Below are 24582 nucleotides of genomic sequence, written 5' to 3'. Positions count from 1 at the left end.
CCCCTCCCCGCCATGGAATCTTAGTACTGAACACAGCATTTGAGATTGTCTAGTTCAACATCCTCATCTTACAAATGGAAAAAATGACCCATAAAGGAAATGTGACTCGCTCCAGATCATATCTAGATTAGTGGCAAAGCCAGAACTAAACTTCAAATTTTATGATTTTCTATTCAAGGTTTTCTTTACCCAACTACCACCTTTCAAATTCTGTTCACAGCCTCTATTTTCCTTGGGGAGAGTTTCCTCTCCTACCCCCATCCCCCAGGAAGAAACGTGTGAGTCTTCTCAGTGTTCTAGTTGTGTATTATTGATTCGTGCTTGGGTGGGGGCTGGGCAGGCAGTATTTAAGAGCAAGTATTCCCAGCCTGGCAGAGTTAATTACGTTCATCAGGAAGAGAGAAGAGAACGGAACAAGGCGCTCTGGTTATCTACTGGTCTTTAATCAAATTGAGAAACGAGGAAATCCATCACTCGGAGGCTAACGGATTTGGAGAGCTTGGCTTCCGCTGGCTCCAGAGTCCTGTAATGGGTTGGGCGCTGTCCAAGTTGCTGACATCTTCACTTACTGCTCGAGTTGCTGGGAGGATCTAGGAGGGTCCCGCACGCGCAGAAGGATGGCAGCTTTTAGGAGATGGCCCCGTATGAAGCAAGAAGGGGTCGGACATGTTGAAGAGAGGCTTGAGTTCCTGCTCTGCCTCCTGGATCTTTTCTTTTCCACTCATTTCCTTTCCCATATCTGCCTTAGAAAAAAATGTCCCTTCTTTTGGCCAGACTCCCAGGCTGAGATTGAAGGAATAAAAAGAGAGGAGAGAGCTCTAGACCTTTGGCTCTCAAGGAGACAACGCCCAGTTTGGGGATGGAAGCCCAATCTTTGGCTTTGGGGACTTCCCCATTCTAAGGGGAGATGTGGATTCTGCTTTTATAAAATCCTCAGTGCAATGGTAGAGATATGAAACTGACTTTGAGAATTTGTTAAGCTGGTAGAGGAACATTATGCTATTTTTAATCTAACTCAAATGTGATATAAGGGAGTCATGGCTCATGTTTACATGGAGCATCCAGTGTGGTAGGGAAGAGACATGCTCTTGATTTAGGGGGAAACCTCAAATATAAGCAGGGAGATAGAATTAAACGATAAGTTAAATTGTGCACAATAACCAACCAAAGAGCTCAGAGCTTCACACATGTAATTAGTTTATTGGTGCTAGATATTTGGTGTCGATCAAGGAAAAACTCCGGGTAGAGGTGAGATTGAGTCGAGTTTAAAGGAAAGTAAGGAACTTGGGTCCCTAGATCTTAGGCCCCCTGAGAATCATGACCATGCCTTCTCATCCTCTTATATCCTCTTTGTAATAAGCACAAGCCTGGGCACAGAGAAGGCTCTTGTTTAATGAACTATCACCAGCAGGTAGAGGGACTGTACTTATTTAGTGGGTTTGGAGACAGCAGAGTGGGGCTGGGGCAGGGATCAGGGAGGAGGGTTGGTTGGAATGGAGAGCCTGAGGCTGGTGTGGGGAGGGTGGCAGTGAAGTAATAAAAGGGACAGAGGGAGTAGCCCTATGTATGTGCAGTTCACTGAAGCACAGTATTTAGAGCAACTCCCTCATGTTTCTGGAGCTGGTGAGAGATACTTTATTGAATCTTGGATTGTTAAAGCTAGAGACTATTAAATAAAAATCATAGACTGCTCAGCTTCTAGAGCCACATGCTCATAGAAAATTAGAATATTAAAATCATAGCATTTTAGGAGGGCACAATCACAGCGTGTTGAAATTTTAGAATTATAGAATATTAGAACCAAAGAGCCAAAAATCCACATTAGAGAATCTTAAAATCCAAGAATCTCAGTGTCCAAGGGGAAAAGAAACAGTAATTTATCCACTTCCTCTGTGTGTATCAGTTATGGTGCTGGGAGTATTCTAGCATATTATCTCATTTAATTCCTGCCACAAGTTTTAAGCCACTCAGTCCCATTCCTACTCAATACAATAATTCTGATAAAGGTTTATCAAACATAGGTTTCCATAAGCCTCTTGACAGGGGAGTCATAACATCGGTGCATACCTCTACCCCATGCCGAATAGCAGCTGGAAAGTTCTGCCTTATATAAGCTGCATTCTCCTTGTAGTGTCCCTACACTGATCCAGTTCATGTCTTCTAAGCTGCACTGAGTACGTCTAATCTCCCATTCATATGACAGCCTTTCAGATGGCTAAGGACAGTCCTTATTTCTTTCTTTTCTAGGATAAGCTGGTTTGTTCATAATGTAGCTAGAAATGAGATAGCAAATCAAAGAATATCTGAGCTGAAAAGGCCCTTAGAGGTCATGTTGTCCAGAGGCTTCCTTTTATCACCAGGCAGTATAGCATTATGAGCAAAAGCCTGGGCTTTAGGGAGAGATGAGCTGTAATTCAGAATCCAGAGATACAGCACTAACTTGCTGTGTAACCTTTGGCAAATTATTTAACATCTCTGGACCTCAGTCTCTTTATCCATAAAACAGAGAATAATAATATTGACATAGCGAGTTGATATGAGTATTGAATGAGATAATGCAAGGGAAGCTCTTAAAAGACTGCTTGGCACACAGTACACAGTCAATAAATATTAGCTATGATTATAAAAAGCCCAGAGGGGCTGGGACTTGCTCAAGATCACAGAGAAACTCGAGGCAGAGCTGGAGTTAGAATAAGGGCTCCTGCCTCCCAGCCCAGGGCCCTTTCCTCTTCCACATTTCCACTCTACCTTCCTCGGGAAAAGGAAATAACCCCAGAGGGAACTGGAATATTTTGCTCACTGAATCAGTTAGACTTCAAGTAAGAGAAAACTTGGTTTAGAGTGGCTTAAACCTTTAGTTTCTTTAATAAGGAAGCCAGAGGAAGGTGGAGCCAGGGTTGGTCTGGTGATTCAACCATGTTGCTGATGACCCAGGCTTTTCCCATTGTAAGTCTTGAGGGAGACTCCCTTTGTGATTGCAAAATGTTTCTTGTGGCACCAAGTACCACGTCCTCCCAAGCAGGAAGAAAAGGCATGAGAGCAAAAGGATCTCCTCCTCTCATGCCTCTCTCTTAACCAGGAAGGGAACCTTCCAAGCAGACAATCCCCTTATATCTCAATGACCAAAATGAGGTCACGTGTTCACTCTTAGACTACTCACTGGCAAAGAGGAAGGCATTGCCGTGGATGGTTTGTATCATCCCTGTTGCTGGACACCTTGCTACTGGAATGAGGAAGAGGGGATTGGCTGCAGGAAAGCAACCAACAGGGCCTGCCATATTCACCCCATCTTGTCTCTTCTCTAGATGGGCCTCCCCTCTCCTCTCCACCCTTTCCAGGGAGCCTTCCCTGATTCCCACCCCTTTGCCCCGCAAACTCTCTTCTACCATGTAATTCAACATTGCCAATTCAAGTCACAGTCTACTTTGCCAAGCTGTCATCTTTTTATGTCCGAATATTGTCTTTCCAGCAAGTCTGTGAACATTGGGAAAATCATAGTGGCTACTAACAAATAAGTACCTGTTGTATGCTAGGCACTGTGTTGGGCACTTGTGGAAGCCAGTTTCTAAATGGCTCCCAATGATCCACACATCCTGGTATCCATCCATACCCTTTTGTGTTCTCCCACATTTTACCAGGGTTAGTCTGTGTGACCAATAGAATACGGCAAAAGTTATGGTATATCACTTCCAAGATTAGATTATAAACGAATGTGGCTTCCATCTGGGTAGTACACGTTCTCCTTATTGGAACATTCATTCTGGGGGAAGTTAGGCACCATGTCATGAGCAGCCTTATGGAGAGGCTTGCATAGAAAGAAACTGGAACCTTTGACCAATTGCCAGCAAAGAATGGAAGCCTGACAACAACCAGAGCTGAGCTTGGAAGTGGCTCCTTCTGCCCCAGTTGAGCCGTCTTATGGCTACAGCCCTAGCTGATCCTTGACTGCAACCTCCTGAGAAATTCTGAGCCAGAATTTCCTAGTTAATCCACTTCTGAGTTCTTGAAGCTTGGAAATTGTGAGATAATAAATATTTGTTGTTTCAGGTTGCTAATTTGTTACTCAGCCATAGTTAACTACTATAGTGCCGCATTATCACATTACATCCTCACAACCCTGAAAGGTGGGGTTTGTCACTCACATTTTTCAGATGAGAAAACCAAGGCTGGGATTTCCCACATCTGGAAAGAGGCTGAGCTGGGATTTGCCCTATGTCTTTTGGATTCCAAAGCAGAGGGTACCTGGTAATGTTTTCTCAGCTGGAATGTCTCCAGCTCCAGGGTGAAGGTTGAAGACAGGAGGAGGTAATCTCTTCCTCTGACATGTTTTCTCGCTCTCTCTCTTTTTTTTTTTCATTCCAGTAACTTTAGTTAGTAGCCATGCATCTATTGTGTATATGTGATTCAGGGACAAGTAGATTTATTAGAAAAAGCATTGGAATTTTAAGAAGGGAGTACCTGGGCTCTAGAGTGATTTTGGACAAGTTCCTGCAGTTTTGTAGGTCTCAATTTCTTTATCCAATATGTGGGGATAATAATCGCAATTCCACATTTCTCACTAGGAAACCATGAGCATCAAGCATGAAGGGACTTTGTAATACGTAAAGTGTTGTGATCCTGGAAAGGTTCGCTTTGAGTAAAAAGCACCCCCGGCCCAGGGCTCTCATGGTCTGCAGCTCCATACAGCCACCTCTATACAAGTGGCCAGTATTCCCTCTCCTTTCCCACCTGAGAGAAATTGGGGGCCCCAACCCACTTCTTCAACCTCATTCCTCACCATGACCTCTCTCTTAGGCCACACTGCAGCTGTACTGAACTAGTGGAAATATTGCAAGCCCGCCAGGAAGTTTCTGTATGCTGAGCCTTTATCTGTGCAGTTTCTTCTTCCTGGACACTGTTCCCAACTTCTCCACATGGTGTGTTCCTACTCATCTTTCAAGACTCAGCTTAGATGTCCCCACTTCTAGGATGCCTCTCCTGACCTGGTTCAGAGCCTCCTACTTCTCCTCTTGATTAGCGCGCCAGTCTCCTGCCTGAGTGCTTGGCCTCCAGCTTCTCTTTTCCACTCAAAGCTCCCAGGGTACAGCCAATGGCCTTTCTTAAACAAATCTTGTCATGTCACTCTTTGCTTAAAATAACCAGCCAGTGGGATAATCCATCAATCAATGCTTTAAGAGCGCCTCTTTGCCCTCGAGAAGACATCCAGAGCTTTCAGCTGGAACTCAAGGCTTGGGCCCTGCTGGTGTCTCCAGCTTCACCTCTCCTCTCTTCTGATTACCTTGCATGCGCCGTACACCCCAGCTACGTTGCTCTTGTTTCATGTCTCAGACACGCCTCGCTCTCTCGTGCCTTCCTTTCTGCTCACCCTGTTGTTTTCTATGCCTATTCCCATCTTCTCCACTTGGGGACTTTCTGCCTAATTTTGAAGGCCAGCTCTGATTTAACCTCTTCTGGGAAGTCTTCCCTGGTGGCCCTGGGAAGAGTCTGTGGCTTCCTTTTCTTTCCTTTTTCTCCTATATGACTACTCATGTTTTCGTTACTGTTTGTCAGCTTGCCTACTTATGCTGGGAGTTTCCTGTATTTGATGCATGGCTGTGTCCCCAGCAGGATCAGCATAGTTGCTTGGAACAGCCATGTAGGATGTTAGTTGGTTGAATGAATGAATGAATGAATGGTGAATGGTTATATCCTGGAATCACTACTTCTTGGCTAGCCCCAGAACTGCTGTTTTCCAGGGTAAGGTTTGTCAGCTTGCCTACTTATGCTGGGAGTTTCCTGTATTTGATGCATGGCTGTGTCCCCAGCAGGATCAGCATAGTTGCTTGGAACAGCCATGTAGGATGTTAGTTGGTTGAATGAATGAATGAATGAATGGTGAATGGTTATATCCTGGAATCACTACTTCTTGGCTAGCCCCAGAACTGCTGTTTTCCAGGACTGCTGTTTCCCACTCTATAGGAAAAGGGGGAAACAGAAGGAAGGGACCGCTCTGGAAGAGAGAAAGAAAATCAATAAAAATGTAAATCTGGTTGAGATAAGCTGTCCCAGGTTGGCTGTGGGGAGAGATAAGACTGGGATGGCTGAGCCCTGGCTGACAGTGGAAGAGAGATAAGGGGACAAGTAGAGCTGTAGCCAGGGCAGGGCAAAGGGAGTGTGTCTCCCTTCAGTGGAGCCTCCTCATTCTGTCTTCTCTGCCTTCCCTCCCCACCACCCATGCTCTATGCACTCCTTAAATTCTTTCAGGGACCAGGGAAGGAGAAGGAAACTTATAAATACTGATCATCAGGTGCACTGCCTGTGAGCAAGTATGTCATCATTATTTGGTCTTCACTTTTGGGAGACAGGAGATAGGAATGATCAACCTCATTTCCCAGGTGAAGAAACTGAGATGCAAAAAAGTTAAATCATTTGTTCAGGGTCACACCATGAGTGAGTAAGTGGCACAGTCAAGATGTGAACTCAAATCTGACTGATTCTATAACTCTGTTCTTTTTACTTCACTCCATTGGAGGTATAGAGCCAGGCTTCAGATGGCCCCAGCCTCTGAAATCAGAAGCACAACTCTGTATATATTTGTGTGCATTTTTTAGGGAGAGTCTGTATCTTTTATTAGATTCCCTAAGGTGTTGTCACCCACCCTCCTTTGCCTTTACCATGTTGTTTCCCTGGAGGTGATGGCCTTTGAGCTGGGCCTGAAAGATTGCGCAGGACTTCATGAAGTAGGATGTAGTGGGGTGGGGATGAAGAAGGCCAGCTAGGTAGAGAAGATTGCACATAGGGGCATGTTAGGTGGAAAGAATTCAACATGTCCAAAGAATGCTAAGGGTACCATGGGTTCTTGCTCCTCATTTGTTTGTGCTCCAATCATGGCTCCTGGCTCCCAGCTCCTATGGAGCACCTGCCTGTCCTGCAACTTCCCAGCATGGGTTTGCACTGGCCAAAGGAACTCCAGGTCAGGTGTCAGGATGTTCATTCTGGTTCCAGTCTAGTCCTCTGCTGGATTTTATCACCAGTAGAATCTTGCAGGGAGACTTCATATCTTCTCCTCCCAGTTGCCAGGCACAGGGTGAGAAGAAAGTGAGCTCACAGATGCAATTGTTCATGGCCTCTTGTTGGCCAGAGGCCATATTAGGGAAGAGGGCTACTCCCTGGACCCCTTGTCCCTGGGTACCCCTTCAGGCATACCTACTCCAACCCTGGATCTTGGCCCCATGTCCCTCTTGTGATGACTCCTGGAGTCTCCTTGCCCTGACCAGCCTGAGAGGTTTTAAGCACAAGGAATTCATCTTCTCCTTCAAATCTTAGCTCAATCCAGAGGTGAGTTCAGCTGGAAACTAATGCTGCTTGAGCATTAGGGCCTCTCCCTAGGCCCAGGGAGGGGCCTCTACAATATGTTCATGTCATGTCTTTGGGAAATTTGCAAAGGTACAACACTTCAACTACAATCAGTTAAGCTTGCTAGTTCTTTCCACTCCAACTTGCCTTGTGTCCCAGCTTCCCCTTATGTGACGTGGTTGGAGGGGCCATGGGTATTTCTAGGATCTGGCTAAGTGGGAGTTGAGTTGGGGATCAATTTAATTCGGGTTCATTGGGATATATCTCTGTGGTTCTCAGTCACCTCTGCATGTAGATAAATCACTGCTAGCTGCCTCTATGTAGAGAATGGTTTCTAGGAATCTTCCTAACCATTGTCCAACTCATTCAGCACTGTGGCATCAAGGTGTCGTATCTAGAGGTCATTTCATGACATGGATGTGTTTTATGTGGGCAGGAGGAGACATGGAGAAACAGGTTTGAAATGTACAGAACCAGAAGCTAGTCTGTGGGAAATCCTTCTGATTGTCAGGGAAAAAATATATTTTAGAGATGTCCACAACAGTTAATGAAAAACACTGTGCTATTTTTCTAAATTGTGTGGTGTAGTTGTTTTGACTTCTTTTCTCATTCTAGGTAAACAGTCACGTTCTTACCTCATGACTATTGTATAAGTTTCAATTTCCACAAAATCTGGATCTAACTCTGGTGCAACCATTTATTTACTGTGTGATCTTGGGCAAGATCTTGATCTCAGAACTGTTTTGTCTTCGGTAAAATGTAAATGACAATTTGGACAGGTTAGGACTCAAATGAGGACTCAAAAAGCCTCATGCCCTTATTCCATTTCTGAGACCATTACTAGAGGAAGTAGCCCAGCCAAATGAAAATTGGACCAGAATATACAGATAGGGGAAGATGTAATATACAAGAAAAAATGGTGAGCAATGAATCCAGTAAAACTTAAATATAAGTAATTGGGAATAATGTAGCTGTTGCAAACTCTAATGTAGTTTGTAAGAAAAGATTTTTGTAATAGAAGAGACACTATGCAAGAACAAATTTAATAATAAACTGTATCTATAACTCCAGATTATTTCTGCAAAACCTGGCAAATAGGAGGGAAGGAGAAGTAATATAAACATATGAACAACATCATATTGGAGACTTTGAAATTCTTGGCATTGATAAATATAGGCTCAGATACTCGTTAAACATTTAAAGGTATCAACAAATAGTAGAATAAAATGGGACTTAGAATTTCTGTATTCCCCCTTCTTTTACATGAAATAGCCCCAAAGCCTGATGCTGGATGCTGCTCAGAGGGCTACAGCCATATGTGTAAACTGCCCCCTCGCCCCAGCTTCTCCCCAGCCCCCAGCACAGAGTTGGACACAAGGCTTGGGAAGTTGATGCTGATGCCTCTCTGTCTCCTGCCTCTGGAGGAGCAAGCACCAAGCATTTTCTGCAGACCTACTCATTACACAGAATGGGGCATTACCGCTCTCAGCATTCCGAGCCTGGGCAGTACAAAGAGGAAGTCCTTACACCAGTCCAGGCATCACAGAGAACCAGATGTTACCCCCAAAACTTGGATGTCACAAAACCAGACATTATCTACATAGCCCTAGGTGACACAAATTCAAGCACCCAGAAGGAAATGGTGAAATTAGGATTCTAATTACAAAAGTCACAGTGACTTGGGTGGGGGCCCTCGTCAAATGTGTGAAACTTTGGTGCATAGGTATCAGCGAGTGTGTGCTGGGTGTATTTGGTCTTTGAAGTTGGAAAATGCCCAGGTAAGGGGTCTGTGTCTCCTTCTCCACTGGAGCACCTCAGAAAGACTAGACCTCACCTAGACTGTGGCTCTCTGAGGGTAAGGGCTTGGACTTCCTGAGTCCAGAGAGTGAATCTCCCCTCTCAGCTAAGACCCACTGGGGCCCTCATACCAGGTTTCCTGAAGGCCCTTCCCTGGCCTGGATGTCCTGAGTGTAAGGCAACCTCCCTCCCAGGTTAGTCTCCTCTCTGAGCTCAGAGCTCTGCCTCCAGGGGGCGCCAAATGGACACTTCTTGAGAGAGGCTGTCCTGGCCCCACCTCCAGGCTGAGTAGGGCTGGAGAGAAGACCTGAATCCATCCAGACCATACAGATGGTCACAGCTGGAAGGGGCCTGAAAGCTGGTAAGTCAATTTCCACCTGACAGAGATGTTGGCTAACGCTCAGAAAGGGTAATCTGGGTGAGCTGCCGAGCAAGGCTAGGACCTGGTGTGCTGTGCAGCCTGACCTACTATTTCCACTTCTCTACTCTAGGGCCTGCGGGAAAGATATGCAGTCCCTCCACCCAGAAAAGCCTAGTTTTAGGGCAGTCTGTCCAGCTTAGGGAGAAAGTGGGAAGACTCTTTCGCTTCAGAAGTGGCCAACACAGCAAACCCCCAAGTGACTCCTTGGTTCAGGTAAGCAAACAAAGACCCAAAGAGAGTCAGTAACTTGCCTGAAGTCACATAGCAAGTTAGTGGAGGAGTCAGAATTAGAAAACAAGGCTCCTGACAACCAAAGGGCCTAGAGGAGGTACTTGCCACAGCTGCCACTCTTGGCCAGGGTAGGGCCCTGTGACAGCTCACACTGTGGATTCTTCAGGCTTCTTCTCTGGCCCCGATGCTAACAACTGCTGCTGTAGGCCAGAGCAGGTCACCTTGGTTCCCTCTTCTTTGTCCTGCTGCCTTAGGATAGCCAAAACCAAGGCAAAGCAGGCCAGGGAGCCTGTCTTGAAGAAGAACTGGAGGCCAACAAACCTGGGAAAGAGCAAAGGATTCTTGAGTTTAGGACTTCTCTGTTGAGGGCTTGGATATCCTCGCGCTAGGGCAAAATAGAGTCAGCAATTATCACCCATTATGCAGTTGGACACATAGAGGCCTTGGGGGAGGAGAGGCTACTAGCCCCAGGGCAGTGGACTCAGTCACCATAGCCTTGGGTGGGGAGATGAGGGAGCCCCTGAAGTTGACCCCTGTGGGGGCCCTTCCCTGAAAGAGGGGGACAAGCTCTACAGGAGGAGCTCTGGGTTGGGGGCAGAAGGCCGGCAACCTCCCCACCCTGTCCTTGACTGCCTTGCGGCCTGGGCCAGCCAGCCCTACTTCTGTCTAGGTTTCCCTAAGGGCTCCAGGGGCCTGACATTCACAACTTTGGATTGTCCCACCCACCAAAAGGAAAAGAAGACTCCCTCTTCCCGTTTATCTAACTCACCAAGTCTCTCCTTTGACTTTTCCTCCCCTAGGAAGTCCCTGGACAGTCCGAGCGCACAGAAACCATGCCCCCCTCACAGCTGGAAGTGATCAGCTCCATGCTCCCAACCTTGCTAGCTAGTCCCCCCTCTAACCCTCCACCCATCCCAGGGCCAGCAGCCTCTCTGCCTGCAGGTTTCTTTGGGCTTCCCATTGCACAGATGGGAAGATTGAGCCCTGAAAAGGCAGGTCTCACAATGAGGGAGACAGAGCTGGGCCTGGATCCCAGGCCTCTAGTGTTCTAGATAGGGCCTTCTTCCTCCCCCACCCCAATTGCCCATCTCTCTCACAGCAAGAATCCTCCCCTGATTCTCCCTACACTCAGCCACAAGTTCCTGCAGACTATGGTCAGACAGTTTGTGTTCAAGGCCCAGCTTTGCCAGTTATCTGCTGTGTCCTTGGGCTACTTACTTTAACTCTCACCTTTCTCATCCATAAAGAGGGAGATAGTGTCAGCTCACAGGACTGGTGAGCTCAGCACTGGACATAGCACCTGTCACTTAGTAGGTGGATGTATTTACTGGTGTTCTGCCTGGGACCCCTTGAGGACCCTTCCCACAGCCCCCTGGCAGCCCCCACCCCAGGTCTCACCGGTTTCGGAGCAGGTCGTGGTCATAGTAGCGGCAGACAGCCCGACGCCCACAGGTCTGGGCCCAGTGCACACAGGTAGTGTCAATGGCGCTGCCATGGATCACAGGACTGGGCATCCAGGCTGGAGAAAGAGGTGCTCAGAGGACAACAGGCCTGACATTCCTGTACCTCCCCACCCCCTTACCTTACTCCTTGACGTACAAAGCCCTTCAGGGGCTCTGAGCCACTGGGGGCCTCTCAGCCCATAAGTTTTTGTCCCTCAAGCCTACCCATGACCCTGGCATCAGAAGCTTCTTCCCTGATGGGCTGTCTAGCTGCTTGCACACCCACCTCCAGGTACCTGGGTTGGATCTGTTGCCCCATGGGCCTGTGAACCCCAAGGTCAGGGACTGGGTCTCATTCATCCCTGTGCCGCCCCCCCTCCCCGCCAGGCCTGGCACACAGTGGATATCTGGACCAATGGTCCCAAGCAGGTTCTTTACCCAAAACTCTCAGGAGCATGAACTGGATCCCCACAGCAAAAGTCTTGTCTTCTTTTTTCACTCCCCTAGCAAGCAGGGACATAGGTGACATGAGAATCAAGAGGGTTCCAGCCCTCAAGGGGTTCTCACCATCCCCTTCTTTCCCACCACCCAGCACCAGCCTTCCCCCATCTGAAGGTCCTTGGGTAGTGGGGTGGGGTGTTCAGGCTACACACCATTTCTCTTCAACCTGCAGAGCCTGGTCTCCACGTACCAGGCATACTCACTGACCACCAGGGCCCTGTGCTGATCTCCCTGTGTTCCTGGTCACAGAGGCCTCCCCTCTCTCCCCGCATCCTGGCCCCATCAAATTCTCCCCTTCTTCCTACACTTGACAAAACCTGGAGCTGGGCAGCCAGACATGCCTTCTAACTTCCCTAGCCACTGTAATGCCACAGCCTGGGATGTCCTGGCAATCACTGGCTCCTTTCCTAAGAAATACCAGTGGCTGGCATTTATGGAGTGCTGACTGCGGGCTCAGTCATTCTCTACTGCAACCAGTACCTCACTCCAATGAGGTAGGTGTATCATTAGCCTCATTTTACTGATAAAGAGACTGACGGATGCTTGGACAGTTTTCATGACTTGGCCAAGATCCCACTGTTGATGGGTGTCAAGGATCAGAATTTGTTCAGCACACTGCCTGCCTTAACTCCTCTTAAGCATGCTGCCTGCTTGGGCATCTGATTTCTCTACTTTCTCTCTTGTGGTCAGCTTATTTTATGGATCTATGTGTGTTCTGACATTTGTAAGGGGCTCCATCACCCTTCTAATTTTCTAGAAGACAGATAGGGAATAAAATAATCCCAGCCTAATGAAAAACTGGAATTATCCTTCTCGGAGGTACCCTTATTCCAGCCCCCACCCAGGAGATGCTGACTTTGGCTTCAGGTGACAATTTGTCAGTACCAGCAGGCCCACCAGGACAATGGCCAGAAAGATGCTAGACCAAGAATCAATGCTTAGTATGGGCTGGGGTCACAGTGAGCACCTAGTAAGTGCTCGTTGACTTGAAATGGCATTCCGAATCACGGACCACACTGATAGGGTTTGATTTTCTGATGCAGTTCCTATGGCCAGCCCATGACAGATAGGGTAGGGGCGGGGAGTCAAGTGACACTCCTCCACTTCCTTCTCCCACTGACTGGGAGGCCAGGACATAGCCTTAGGTGTGACCTCCCTTCCCCTGGGGCAAGTAGGGGCCTGGGCTCTGGGCCCTGACAACAGTACTCTCCACTTGCTACCTAACACTTGCTACAGGACTTGGGGCTAGCTCCTAAATTGCTCTGAGCCTCAGTTTTCTTAAGATGCGAAACCATCTCATCAGATTGTCATGAGGATGAAGACAGGACAGCGGGAGGTTGATCTGTTGTGGGGGCCCAAGACACCTGAGTGGCCTCTTTCTTCAAACTCCTCCCTCAGAATTCCTTGTCCTGCCTGTGGTTAAGGACCTTTTGGTATCTACCAGGTCTGGCCCACCGCCCCTGCTTTCACCTTAGGATGAGCATGAAGGAGGGTGTGTGAGTGACACAGGCCATGACCACACCCAGGCAGACCAGGAACATGAAGGGCAGCACCAGGTGGCTGCAGGCTGAGTCACAGGAGCCTGCCTGCACAGGGCCGCCCCCTGCCACGCAGCTGCAGTTGGTGTAGAAAACCTGGCGGGATGAGGAGAGAAGAACCTTCAGGAACCTCCAGGGGCCAGCAGCTGGCCAAGGACCTAAGGCTCAGAGGCTTGTGGGAGACCCAAACCAGCCGAGGCTGGGATTTCTGACCACTTGGCTGAGTCGGGATGGCTTGAGCAGCCAGGCAGGTTCTTAGATACAGGCTGTCTGCATGCAAATGGGCTGAGCCTGGGCTGAGGTTGTAGAGAGAGAGGGAAGTGGAGAGGAGAAAAGGGAGAGGGACCTAGGAGAGCATAGCTCCCCAACATACCACACACACACACACACGCATACACATACTCACCCACAGATACACATTCAGACGTACACGCTCACACACATACACTCACACACACGTACCACACACATATATTCACATATATAGCAGACACACACACATACCGCAGACACACATACACACTCGTATATACACATACATTCTCATATCACACACATACACTCACAGATACACACATATGCACATACCACAAACACACACACACACTCACATGCACCACATACACTCACACTTATTCTTTCACCTGGTCATGTCAGAATGTTCCAAATTCCTGACCGTATGTGCAAGGAATCGAAGCAACAGTGAGTGTTTTCTGGGAAGAAGAAACTCAGATTTTTCAGCTAAGTGTCCCCTACACCTCCACTTTACTGAGGCCCTCCAGGACAATGAGTTCTAGAGTGGAATCTCAAGGTGAGATTTAGGAGAGATGCAGACAGTACCGTGGGAGACCTGGCTCGGTAAGGGGAAAGGAAGGCTTTACCAAAGAGGAGTGCCGGATTGGGGTTTTGAGGAATGAATAAGAGTTTGCCAAGAGGAAAATTAGAATGAGTAGAGGGAGTGTCAAGTGTAAAATCACAGTGGCTGAGAGAGCCCAGCAAATCTTTCCTTCTGCCGGGAGCAGAGTGCATGCCCCAGAGGGCAGAAGGGAGGTGCTCAAAGCTCCTGCTGGGGTGACACCGTGAAGAGCCTAGGGCATAAAAGGAACCTGGACTGCTGTTTCCAGAGACACAGTGGACCAGGTGCCCTGCCAATCCTCCTGTTGATGACAAGTTAGAGTGCCAGATAAAGTATCGAACACACTACCCTGAATATATCCACGAGCGGGCAGAAGGTAAAAAATACTCAGGTTTGGCACTGAGGCCAGAACCCAGAGAGGTGAGCAGTCTCACAATAAAATTTAGCCCCAAGGCATTCGTAGAACCTGCTACAATGGAGTATAGCTTTCTGAGGTTTCAGGGTGGGGAGCTGCAGGGCCAGATGATGGGTCCCAGCCCTCCCTCCTGCCAGGGTGAAAAGTCTAATAAGAGACTTCTAGAAAACTGGGACCCCTCCAAAGACTAAAGTATGGGTAAAAGTTGACCCCTTTCCAAACTGCAAGGAAAGGTCTCCAGGCTAGCCAATGGTGTGTTTAATTGCAGACTACATTTCTCACCCTCTAGGTGGCCTGAAAAAAACCTCTAGCCAAAGATTCTTTCAGAACTGATCTGGGCTAGAGTGCCCTCAGGCACTGACACGGGCAAAGCCAAGCCAGGAAGCCCAGACTTTTCTTCCTCAATGATTAGTTTTCTGACCAGTGGGCCCCAGGGACCCTTGGGCCTCAGATGGGAAACGGGTATGCAGGGATTGGTTTCAATGTGGTCTGGCTGGTCCAGAGCAGTCAGAACCCTCTGGGCCTCTCACTTCCACCCCTAGCAGCTTCAGACACTTCATAATGTGAAAAGTGTTGGAAGCCCTGAGGTGGATGCTGGGAGCCTTGGAAAGATTTTAAACATGGGAGAACAAAGACCTGACTACAAGAGCTGGTCTTGTCACTACAAGAAGAGGGTGATGGAGAAAATTGTTTTGATTTGAGAGATGTTTAGGAAATTGAATTAGGACAAGAAGAGAGAGAGAGAGGGAGGGAGGGGGAGAGAGAGGGGTCAAACAGAAGACATGTGCGTGATTGAAGGCCCTGTCGGGACGGCAGCTGTGGCGGTCAATGCACGAGGTGGAAGATAGGCCATTTGTTGGAGAGGGAGAGGGAGAGGGAGAGGGAGAGGGAGCGCGCACCTAAGATTCAGGCTTGGGTAAGTGGGTGTTCTTTTCTGCTTTCTATTGCCCCGCAGAGCTCCTATGCATGACAAGGCTGTGCTGCCACATCTCTGTGACCTCTGGAGCACGCACCATTTGGACCTTCACCTACAGGCCGAGCAGTCCACTGGGATGGAGATACAATGGAGGGCTGGGTAATGGGAGAAATACACCAGGGCAAGGTTACTAGAAGAGAAATACCCTGTCCAATTCCTTTTCCGAGAGTCTGGAATGGATGCAAAAGCTAGATGCCTTTCTCTTGGGGGGTTTTCCAGCCCTTCATTCACATTCATCTAATTCCATGACAGAAAGTTCTTATGAATGACTTCAGCCTCTCTAACTGCCTCTGATTCTCACTCCTTGGAGGAATTCAGCCCTACCCCATGAGCCCTCGATCCCACCAGCCTCTCACCTCTCCCCATCTTTCACCTGGTTATTCACTCATTCATAAATGGTTACTGAGCGCAGCTGTGCCTGACACTGACCCATCAGCCCTTGGCCCAGGAGCTCATAGTCGGCTAGAGGAGGGAGGCTCACCAAGAGACAATTCCAGGCCAGAGTGACAGTTCCTGAGTGCTTACCAGGGCTCAGTTGCATCCTCCTCCAGGTACTATACCAAAACACAACCTCTGAGGATGCTGCAGACAGGGGGCTGGACTGAGAGGCCATAGCCCTGGGTTCTAGTCCCGACTCTGGCATTAAGACTTTGGGCAATGCCTGGCCTTTTCCTGGGTCTCTATTTCCCATCCGCTTAATGGGCATAAATAAGAATATGTATTACTGAGTGCTTAAAATTTCCCAGGCCCTGTGCTAAGTGCTTTTTATGGAATAAGTCTTCATTTACTATTTAATGAATTCATCTGAGGAAAGCATTTAGCACAGCATCTGGTATATAGTAGATACTTATTCCAATTACCTCCATTTTACAGACCAAGGAACGGAGGCACAGATCAACTAATTTGCCTAAGGTAACAGTCAGTTAGAGGCAGAATAGGGATTTGAACCAGGTGGCATGGCCTCTGTGCTCAGGGGCCTATATCTACAGGAGTTCACTGTCCCCTAGGGGACCTTGCTCCAGCTTCTAGGGCCTGCCACCTTCTGGAATGGTCTCAGAAAGATCAAACCAGGTCAGGACAGTGAGCCCTAGGAGGCCCAAAAGGCTGGGATTGAGATTATCCCAAATACAGTTTACACAGCCCAGGTAGCACCTGGCTGGCTTCGGAAGTAACATCAACCAGGTGCTTTACTCTGTACCAGCTATACCAACGCTTGGGTCCAGGTCTCTCCCTGCAGGAGCTGCAGGCTTAGATGCGAATGCCCAGCAGGACACCATGGCCGGTGGGGGACAGTGGAGAGAGGGAGATGTTGTCATAACAACCAGCTTGATACTGCCCTCCCACGCGCATGCTTTACTACATACAACCCAGGGGCTGGATATTGTTCCCATTTGTCATTCGAAGGGACTAAGGAGAAAAGGGAGGAGGAGCCAGCTGGTCTCGGTGGCCATTCTAAGATTTACACAGAATGCACTATTGCTGGTGACACTTTCTAGCCCTGTGTGCCCCCTTTCTAGCCTCGAGGTCAGGGTCCCTGGGCTCTGGGTCCTCGTTGCACAGCCCATTGCCACCTGGTTCAAATCTCCCCACCTCCTCGCTACACTCTGCTCACCTTCCTCCACATCATGGCCTCATGGCCTCAATGTGATCAAACAGAGGTCTGACCCTGTCTCTCCCCTGCTTAAAACCCACCCAAGGCTCCCCATTGCTCTCTAAATAAAGTCCTCACTTGTAGTCTGGCATTCAAGGCCCTTCTTGGTCTGGGCCTTGTTTTCCTTCCATGAACCCTATGCTTCTGCTCCAACAAGTTCTTCAAAGTTTCATAGAATACTATTTGTGTGTGTGTGTGTGTGTGTGTGTGTGTGTGTGCGCGCGCATCATGTGTATGTACTTGTTTCCGGACTCTGCTTCTACTGTTCTCCCTGCCTGGAAAGCCCTTCCCTAGTTTGCTTACTCACCCTTGAAGATCCAGCACAAATGCCATGTCCTGTGAAGCCCCTGGAACCCCCCTACCCCCTGGCCAAAGTAGGATGTATCTCCTTCCGTCCTTGTATTTGTGGAGACCACTTTTGCCTAGCAGCACCCCTGGAATTCTTGAGTTATTCCCTTTTACCTCTCCCTTGCATGAAAAGTTGGGGTCAGATCTGGTTCACCTCTATGCCCTAGGCCCTGCCACATGGCTGGGCCCAGGCTGGTAATGAGAGCTTATTGAGAGAATAACATTCTCCATCTGCCAACCAACGGAGACAGACAGACAGATGACCCATAGAGTGAGGACATTCAGAGATGGAGAGTGTGACAGGTATACAGAGACAGGGAATGGCAGAGCCCATGAGATGCAGAAGGAACAGCCAGAGGCCTGACCTACCTGGCTTTTGTCCAGAGCCTCCTGGACCACCCGGTTTGTGCAGCCTGCATGGCAGGGTGTGAGGTACTCCACGTGGGTGCTGGGGTCGCAGACAGGGTTAAAGTCGTCCGATGGGCAGGAGCAGGGCTCCATGCAGCCTGGAAAGAGCTCCAGCCCACGGCGGGTGCTGGTAGGAAAGAAGGCCAGAAGGGTTGATCTCAGGCCACAAGCTGAAGCCACCTGTCCTCAGCCCGGCTCCCCACCCTAGAGAGCAATGGCCAGAGATTTCCAGTTCACACAGGTTTTTCACTGGCTGCTCCCTGACAGGTGGTGGTGAGCTCCTTGCAATAAAGGTGTGTGGGCAGGGAAAGGGCTGGAAGTTTCAAGAGGCCTCCCGATGGGAGAAGTGGGGAGGAGAGTCTGGACCAGAGGCCTCTGAGACCTCTTCCCGCTCCAGGAGCCTATGAGTCTTTGAGCCGCTTCTGTGAACATCTCCATTTCTCAGTGACCCTTTTTTAGGGAACATAAGAAATATTCCTCCCAGAATCTAGTCTCAGATAAAAAGTGCCTTTTTCTCGATGTAGCTGGATTGCTTCCTTTTCTTAGAATATTTGAGCTATGCGTGTGGAACTCAGGATACCTGACCAACTATGAGGTCTCTGACCTGTTCCTGCCTCTGTCTGGGCCTCAGTCTGTCTGTCACCTCAGCTGGGGATATCCCTCCCCATCACTGCCCTGCAGTCTCATGACCTCTAGCTTACTCTTACTACCCTGTTTACTGAATCTAGGGCCTTTTTTTTGTCCCACTCGCCTCCCTCCTGAGAGCCTGCCTGTTCCCCACCCCCAAGTCCCAGAAGAGCTCCAACTCTAACTGGCTGGGCAAGATGGAGTGGATGAGGCAAGAGGTCAGAAGAGAGGCTGAGTCCATGGGACAGGTCACCCTGGAAGAGGGGCAGAGGTGGACCCTAGGACTTAGAGTATGACCTGGCTTCACAGCGAGGAGGGATAAAATGTGTTAGGAAGCCAGTGGCCCAGCTGCAGTAAAGGAGGTCAGAGGCAGAAGCTGGAGGTCCTGCAGGCTTGGAGTGGGTACGGGCAGAGGCCCACGAAGAGTGGCAGACCTTGAGTGAAATCTCAGTTCCTTGGGGAGGAGAGTTAGCATGGGGCTGGGGAGGTAGGTAAAGCAAGAGTTGAAATAGCCTATAGCCAGAGTTGGGGGTGGGAAGGTGGGTCAGTGGGGCAGAGGTGAGTTCCACAACCTTCCTAAAGTGGGGATCTCTATCTGAGCAGGGAAAGATCATCAGCCAGCACAGTCCTCTCCTTCCTGTCATCAGGAAGCATTGTGTGTCTCACACTTTCTCCCAGTGGAGAGGGAATAGGCTGGCACCATCTGAGCTGAGGGCCCATCAGGAGGCTGCACCAGGGGCCTCTGCTCAGGAAGAGGTGCTTCTCAGAGTCCCTTTGCCAGCAGCTGGAAGGCTGAGCAGATGAGGGCTGGAGCTCTTCCTCAGCCCCTCGATCCTCTAAGGAGAGCCCTGGCTCCAGGCTCTGCCCCCTCCCAGCTGGGCAACCCTGGGCATGTGATTTCACCTCTCTGAGCCTCACTAGCCTCATCTGTGAAATAGGGATACCATTGGGGATAATGGCAGAACCCATCTCAGAGATCCTGTGATGGTCCAGTGAGGTAGAATATAGGAAGAGCTCAGCATGTGTTAGGCGCATGGGAGACCCCAGTTCTTGGCAGCCATCGATACCATTAGTTGGGCTGGAGTATGAGCAATTCTCAGTTTGCTCAGTTCATCCTGAAAGCCTTCTTCAATGAATTAGAACTCGAAGTTCAGTGAGTAAATCGTAAGAATACAGATGAGAACGTAGATGAGTTGAAAGGTGAAAGGGAGAAGAAAAGAAAATAGGGCATGTGGCATAGGCAGTTGTTGTTTTTTTTTAAATTGTGGTAACATATCCATTTACTTTTTACTCTGAAACTCACTTCAAGGTCCTGGCCCCCTCCTCAGACCGGGGCTTCAGGAAGTTCTGGCTGACGCCCTCCCTGCAGGGCCTAGAACAGGGCTCTGCACATGGAAGGCCCCACCCTGGACAGCAGAGATGGCTTGTTATTTGGGAAAAGGAGAAAGAAAGGAAAGAGGGGAGAGGGGAGGGGAGAGATCAGTGAGGTGGGACCTGGAACAGAGAAGGCCAGGGCTGAACATTTCTAACCCGCCCCTCACCCTTTCACACAGAAGGAGCCCCAGGTGCAGAAAGCTGGCACTTGGGTAGAGGGAGGAGATGCCCAGGGAGAGGCGGGAACAGAGAAAGTTGGGGAATTCTAACTGGGTATTGGGCCAGCCTAAGCTTGGAGCAATTTCCAGAAAATATGAAATCATTCTGGAGAAGAGGCAACAATATCCTCTCCAAGTAGCTCCCAAGGGGAAAAGATGTGTGTGAGGCGGGGGCGGGGGTGGGAGGGGGTACGGAAAGGAGGTCCACATCAGAAGCTTTCCTGGCAGTGTTGTTGAGGCAGGTGCTGCCCCACAGACATGAAAAAAAAATTCCAGAATTTTAGGATCATGGAACAACAGAATTTCTCTTTAGATTCTAAGAACCAAGAATCTCTGAGGTCTCCAGGGCAAGCCCTTCCCAGAGCATAAATCCCCTCTGCGTGTGTCGCTGGTAGGGGTCCCCCAGCCCCTGCTTGCCCCCTCTCCCACCCTTTCCCCCTAGGGATGGAGAGTGGTCTGCGTCCTGGGCAGGTCTTTCCTCTGCCTCGGAGCAAAGCCTTCCTCAGGCTGAGCTGGGTCCTGCTCCTGGGATGCACCCCACCTTCACTGGCACAGAGGGCTTGTCCACACTGGAGATGCCATCACCACAAGTGGCTTTGTCTTGACTCAGCCTCCATCCCTCCCCAGGCCTGAGCACCCTGCTAGTGAAGTTCCTGCCCCTTCTAGTACTGTGTGAAACCTTCACTAGAGAAAGAAGTCCCACTGCTCATAACAGCCCAGCAAGGAGGCGAGGAGATGGGGCTACAGGCAGGTGAGATTTGAGGTACCCCATTGACCCGGCCTTGTCTGGGCCACCCTCTGCCATGCTTTTGCTCACATGCTTTCTCATACTCACCCGGGCTGGTGGATAATGCCCGCAATCTGGTGAGTAGGGCAGCCCATGAAGAAGAGGGGCAGGCTGAGAAGTAGGCAGAACAGCATCCCCAGCAGGCAAAGAGCGCTGCAGCGCATGGGGCACAGGTGGAGGCGCTTGACCAGGACACCCCCCAGGATGATGCCAGCAATGGCCGATGGTGCAGAGAAGCAGCCAATGAGCATGTTGGCGTAAGACGCTGTGATGGAAAACTGGCGCTCCAGGAACTTGGGCAGGAAGGTGGCCATGCCCGCTGCCATAGACGACATGCACACCTGGGACAGGACCACCAGCAGGAAGATGGGGTGACGCAGGGTCCGCAGCAGCACCCTGGGGAAGACTGTTGGGGTGAGTAGGGGAGAAGGTTAGAGTGGGCAGCCAGCCATGCCATTCATTTCTGTCCCGTCCTGCCCTGTTCAATTTAAACTATTCCATTCCTTTTCAGTCTTTCTGTCCCAATTCATTCCATTTAGTTCTGCTGCATTCAATTCTATCCCATCACATTTGACTCCTTTCCATTTAAATCGATTTCATTGTTGAAATTCTGTTTTATTCCATTCCATTGAGTTAGAATGCATTTTGCTCTATTGTGTTTCTTTCCATTCAATTCTATTCAAAATTCTATGCCGTATAGTTCTATTCCATACCATTTTATTTGATTCTATTTCATTCGTGCCTGCCCATCTGATTTCCTTTTTTCTGTTCCACGCATTCATCCCTTTTATTTTTCACGCAGCCCTTTCCATCTTGTCCTGCTTTAGCTCCAAGCCAACCCGCACCTTTGCCTTCCCTTCTGCGTCCCCAGCATCCTCTCCCCTGCTCTCTAAATTCCTAGTTCAAGTTTCTCCGTAGGACTTTACCTAACATACTACACATTTTACTCATTTAGCCATTTTTTTTTTTCTGTCACCCCACCAGAATGTAAGCTTCGTGTAAAGCAGGGATTTTTGTCGGCTGTGCTAATTGCTGAATCTCCAGAGCCTGGGGCATAGTAAGCACTCGATAAATATATATGGAATGAATGGACATACAGACTAATGTGATCAGACATTAAAATGTTGGCGCAGAATCTAAGATCTCCAGAGAAGGTGAAACCTGGGCAGGCTGGGCGCTGGGCGGCTTCCTGGAAGTAGGACAGAGGTGGGACCTGAAGAATGGAAGGATCTAGAGAGGTAGAGTAGGAAGGAAAGGGAATTCCTAGTAAGGGCACAGCAGGGGCAAACAAGTGGGGACAGGGACAGAAGTGACCACCTCCCCACTCTCCTGCTGGCTCCTAAACCAGAGCCTGGTACAGGTTTCCCTTCATCACAAGTTTGCTGAGCTGAAGGGCACGTAACACTGGGTAAGTTCCAAGCTCTGGGCTTCAAGGCCTTCATCGCCAGGGGCAGCCAAGGTGACAGCCAAGAACATTTCTGTTCTGACATGGTGTGACTCTCTCTCCGCTAACACCGAAAGAAGAAGAGATGTGTTTCTGCCTGCAAGAGGTGAGACAGAAATTAGACATAAGGTATGTGAGAGAGGAAGAAAGGCCTTTCTAAAAAGATGTGTCAGGAGCAAACCACTTTCCAGGCTGGGAAGGTCAGGAGAGATGGCCATGGGCTTCTTTGGGCTGAGTGAGGGGTCCCTTCTGTGCCCATAGCAGCAGGACCAGGGCCTCTATCATGGGAGCTTTCTGTTTGTCCTCTGAGCATAGCCAGAGTCAAGCCAGGTGATTCCCTAGCCCCTGGATCAGGCATGGAGCTGTTTTCTTGAAAGCCAGAAAATAAAGACAAATAGTCCAGGCAGGGTAGATGGGAGCTGGGGCTGTGGAATTCCCCCTTCTTCATGTCCTAGGCCTGCTTCCAGTCCTTAGTCCCTTGCCACACATGCAGTGCATTCAGCTAGGATTTGAAGCAGGGAGGTGTGACACCATGCCTTCACTCCAGGTAGAGCTACTCTAGCCTCCCTCCCTCCATGAGCTGCCCTGGCCAGGATTGGCCTTAGCTTGACCCAAGCAGTAAAGGTGCCCTCATTGTACAGGGGAGACTCAGGGAGGGGCAGGCACTCACCCAAGTTCATCCAGAGAAGCCAAGGCAAGGCCAGGAGTTGCTGGGGGTTTCCTGACTTCTAGTGTAAGGGCCATTCCCCCTTCTATCACTCTACTCCGCATTCTTGGGCCTCGGCTGCCTGACTCCAGAGGGCTCCATCCATTAATTGTTTCCATCCCGTTTTCCTGTGCTAATCACTACAGTGTAATCTGTACCCATCCTCTATCTCTAAGTATCTGCAGCCTGTCCCTAGAACAGGTAGAAAATTCCTGGAGGGCAGGTCTATGCCTTCCACTTAGATAGGGATACCCGAAGGGAAACTCCAGGGTCCATCACTAGCTCAGAAGCGTGTCTCCTCCATGAGACAGGGTCTTCCCTTAGTTTAGCACAATGTCTCCCTCATCAGACAAACCAGGACCTCTCTCAGCTCAGAGACTATGTCTCTTATCAGACAGGGGCCTGCTGCAGCTCAGAGGCCAGGTACCCTCCCTTAGATGGGGCTGGTCACCCCTCAATTTAAAGACTGTATTACTTCCACTTATCGGGGACCTTCTTTAACTCAAGGAGAATGTCTTCTCCGTCAGACAGTGGTCCCCTCCAGCACAGAGGCCAGGTCCTCCATTAGACAAGGCATTTTCTCCCTCCATTCAGAGATTTCGTGTCCTCCATTAGACAAGGACCAACACCCCACCCCTAACACAGACTGTGTCTCTCCCCTCAGCCATGGCCTCTCCCAGCTCAGGATCTATGTCTCCACTATCAGGCAAGAGCCTTCCTTAGCTCAGGGGCTCTCTTCCCCCAAGAGATTAGGGCTCCTCCAGCTGAAGGACTGTAATTCCTCCTTCCTCTGCTTCTCTCATGGTCTCAGGTGGTCAAGGCCAAACCTCAGGGTCAGAGTGGTCCCTCTGGAGCTCAGCAGAAAGCCCAGCAGCCAAGTGGGCTGACTGGCCACAGGATTTGTGGCCAGCTCGGCCTCGGTTTCCTCTAAGCTCATGTAGAAGTCGAAACTACCAGAGACAATCTGGCCCAGGACACCGGCTCCAGGATTTAATTTCAGCGACTGGCTCCAGCTTTCCTCTGGGTAGGAGCCAAAGCAATGATTAATAAGCTCTTCCATGGAGCAGTGTGCCAGGGCTGTCCAGCAGCTAGGGGTGACCTGAGGTTAAAGAGTTCAAGCCTGTGACTCTAGGCCCAGCCACGTAGAGTCCAGGCCCCCCTTCCCTGGGGAACTAGGGGCTAGATTACTGGTATCCCAACATACTGTCTTAGGAAACGCTTCCCCCAAATTGGGCCTAATTAACTTTCAGTTGCAAAAGTTCTCAGTGGGAGCATGAAACAAACCCTGCGGTCATCACAGGCAGCTTAATTTCTGTCTCGGGGCATGGTCAGAATAATAACAACAGTAGTGATAACTGAAATAATAATTGTCCCTTATATAAGTACAGTTTTGTTTTGTTATAAGTACAGTTTTGTTTTATTTTCTAATAATATACCAAAGGCTTTCCATTCATCATCCCATTTGATTTTCCCAGTAGTCCTTGAGAGAGGCAGAGCAAGGTCTGTA

General features: G+C 49.4%; 1 protein-coding gene across 1 annotated transcript in view; it reads right to left on the bottom strand.

The window, feature by feature from the left end:
• Nucleotides 1–8401: 8401 nt before the first annotated feature.
• SLCO2B1 (solute carrier organic anion transporter family member 2B1) overlaps nucleotides 8402–24582 on the bottom strand; it is a 46023-nt gene continuing 29842 nt past the window's right edge. The window contains exons 10-15 of the mRNA XM_025042524.1: nucleotides 20974–21331; nucleotides 17881–18046; nucleotides 13198–13361; nucleotides 11665–11729; nucleotides 11183–11303; nucleotides 8402–10105 (exon numbers count right to left, since the gene is read on the bottom strand). Of these exons, the coding sequence (XP_024898292.1) occupies nucleotides 9931–10105; nucleotides 11183–11303; nucleotides 11665–11729; nucleotides 13198–13361; nucleotides 17881–18046; nucleotides 20974–21331 (1049 nt within the window). The 3' untranslated portion in view covers nucleotides 8402–9930. The remainder of the gene's footprint in view (nucleotides 10106–11182; nucleotides 11304–11664; nucleotides 11730–13197; nucleotides 13362–17880; nucleotides 18047–20973; nucleotides 21332–24582) is intronic.

This window comes from Pteropus alecto, unplaced genomic scaffold (assembly GCF_000325575.1).
Source record: "Pteropus alecto unplaced genomic scaffold, ASM32557v1 scaffold7, whole genome shotgun sequence".
Classification (NCBI taxonomy): Eukaryota; Metazoa; Chordata; class Mammalia; order Chiroptera; family Pteropodidae; genus Pteropus; species Pteropus alecto.
This window is presented reverse-complemented; position numbering and strand designations above follow the sequence as displayed.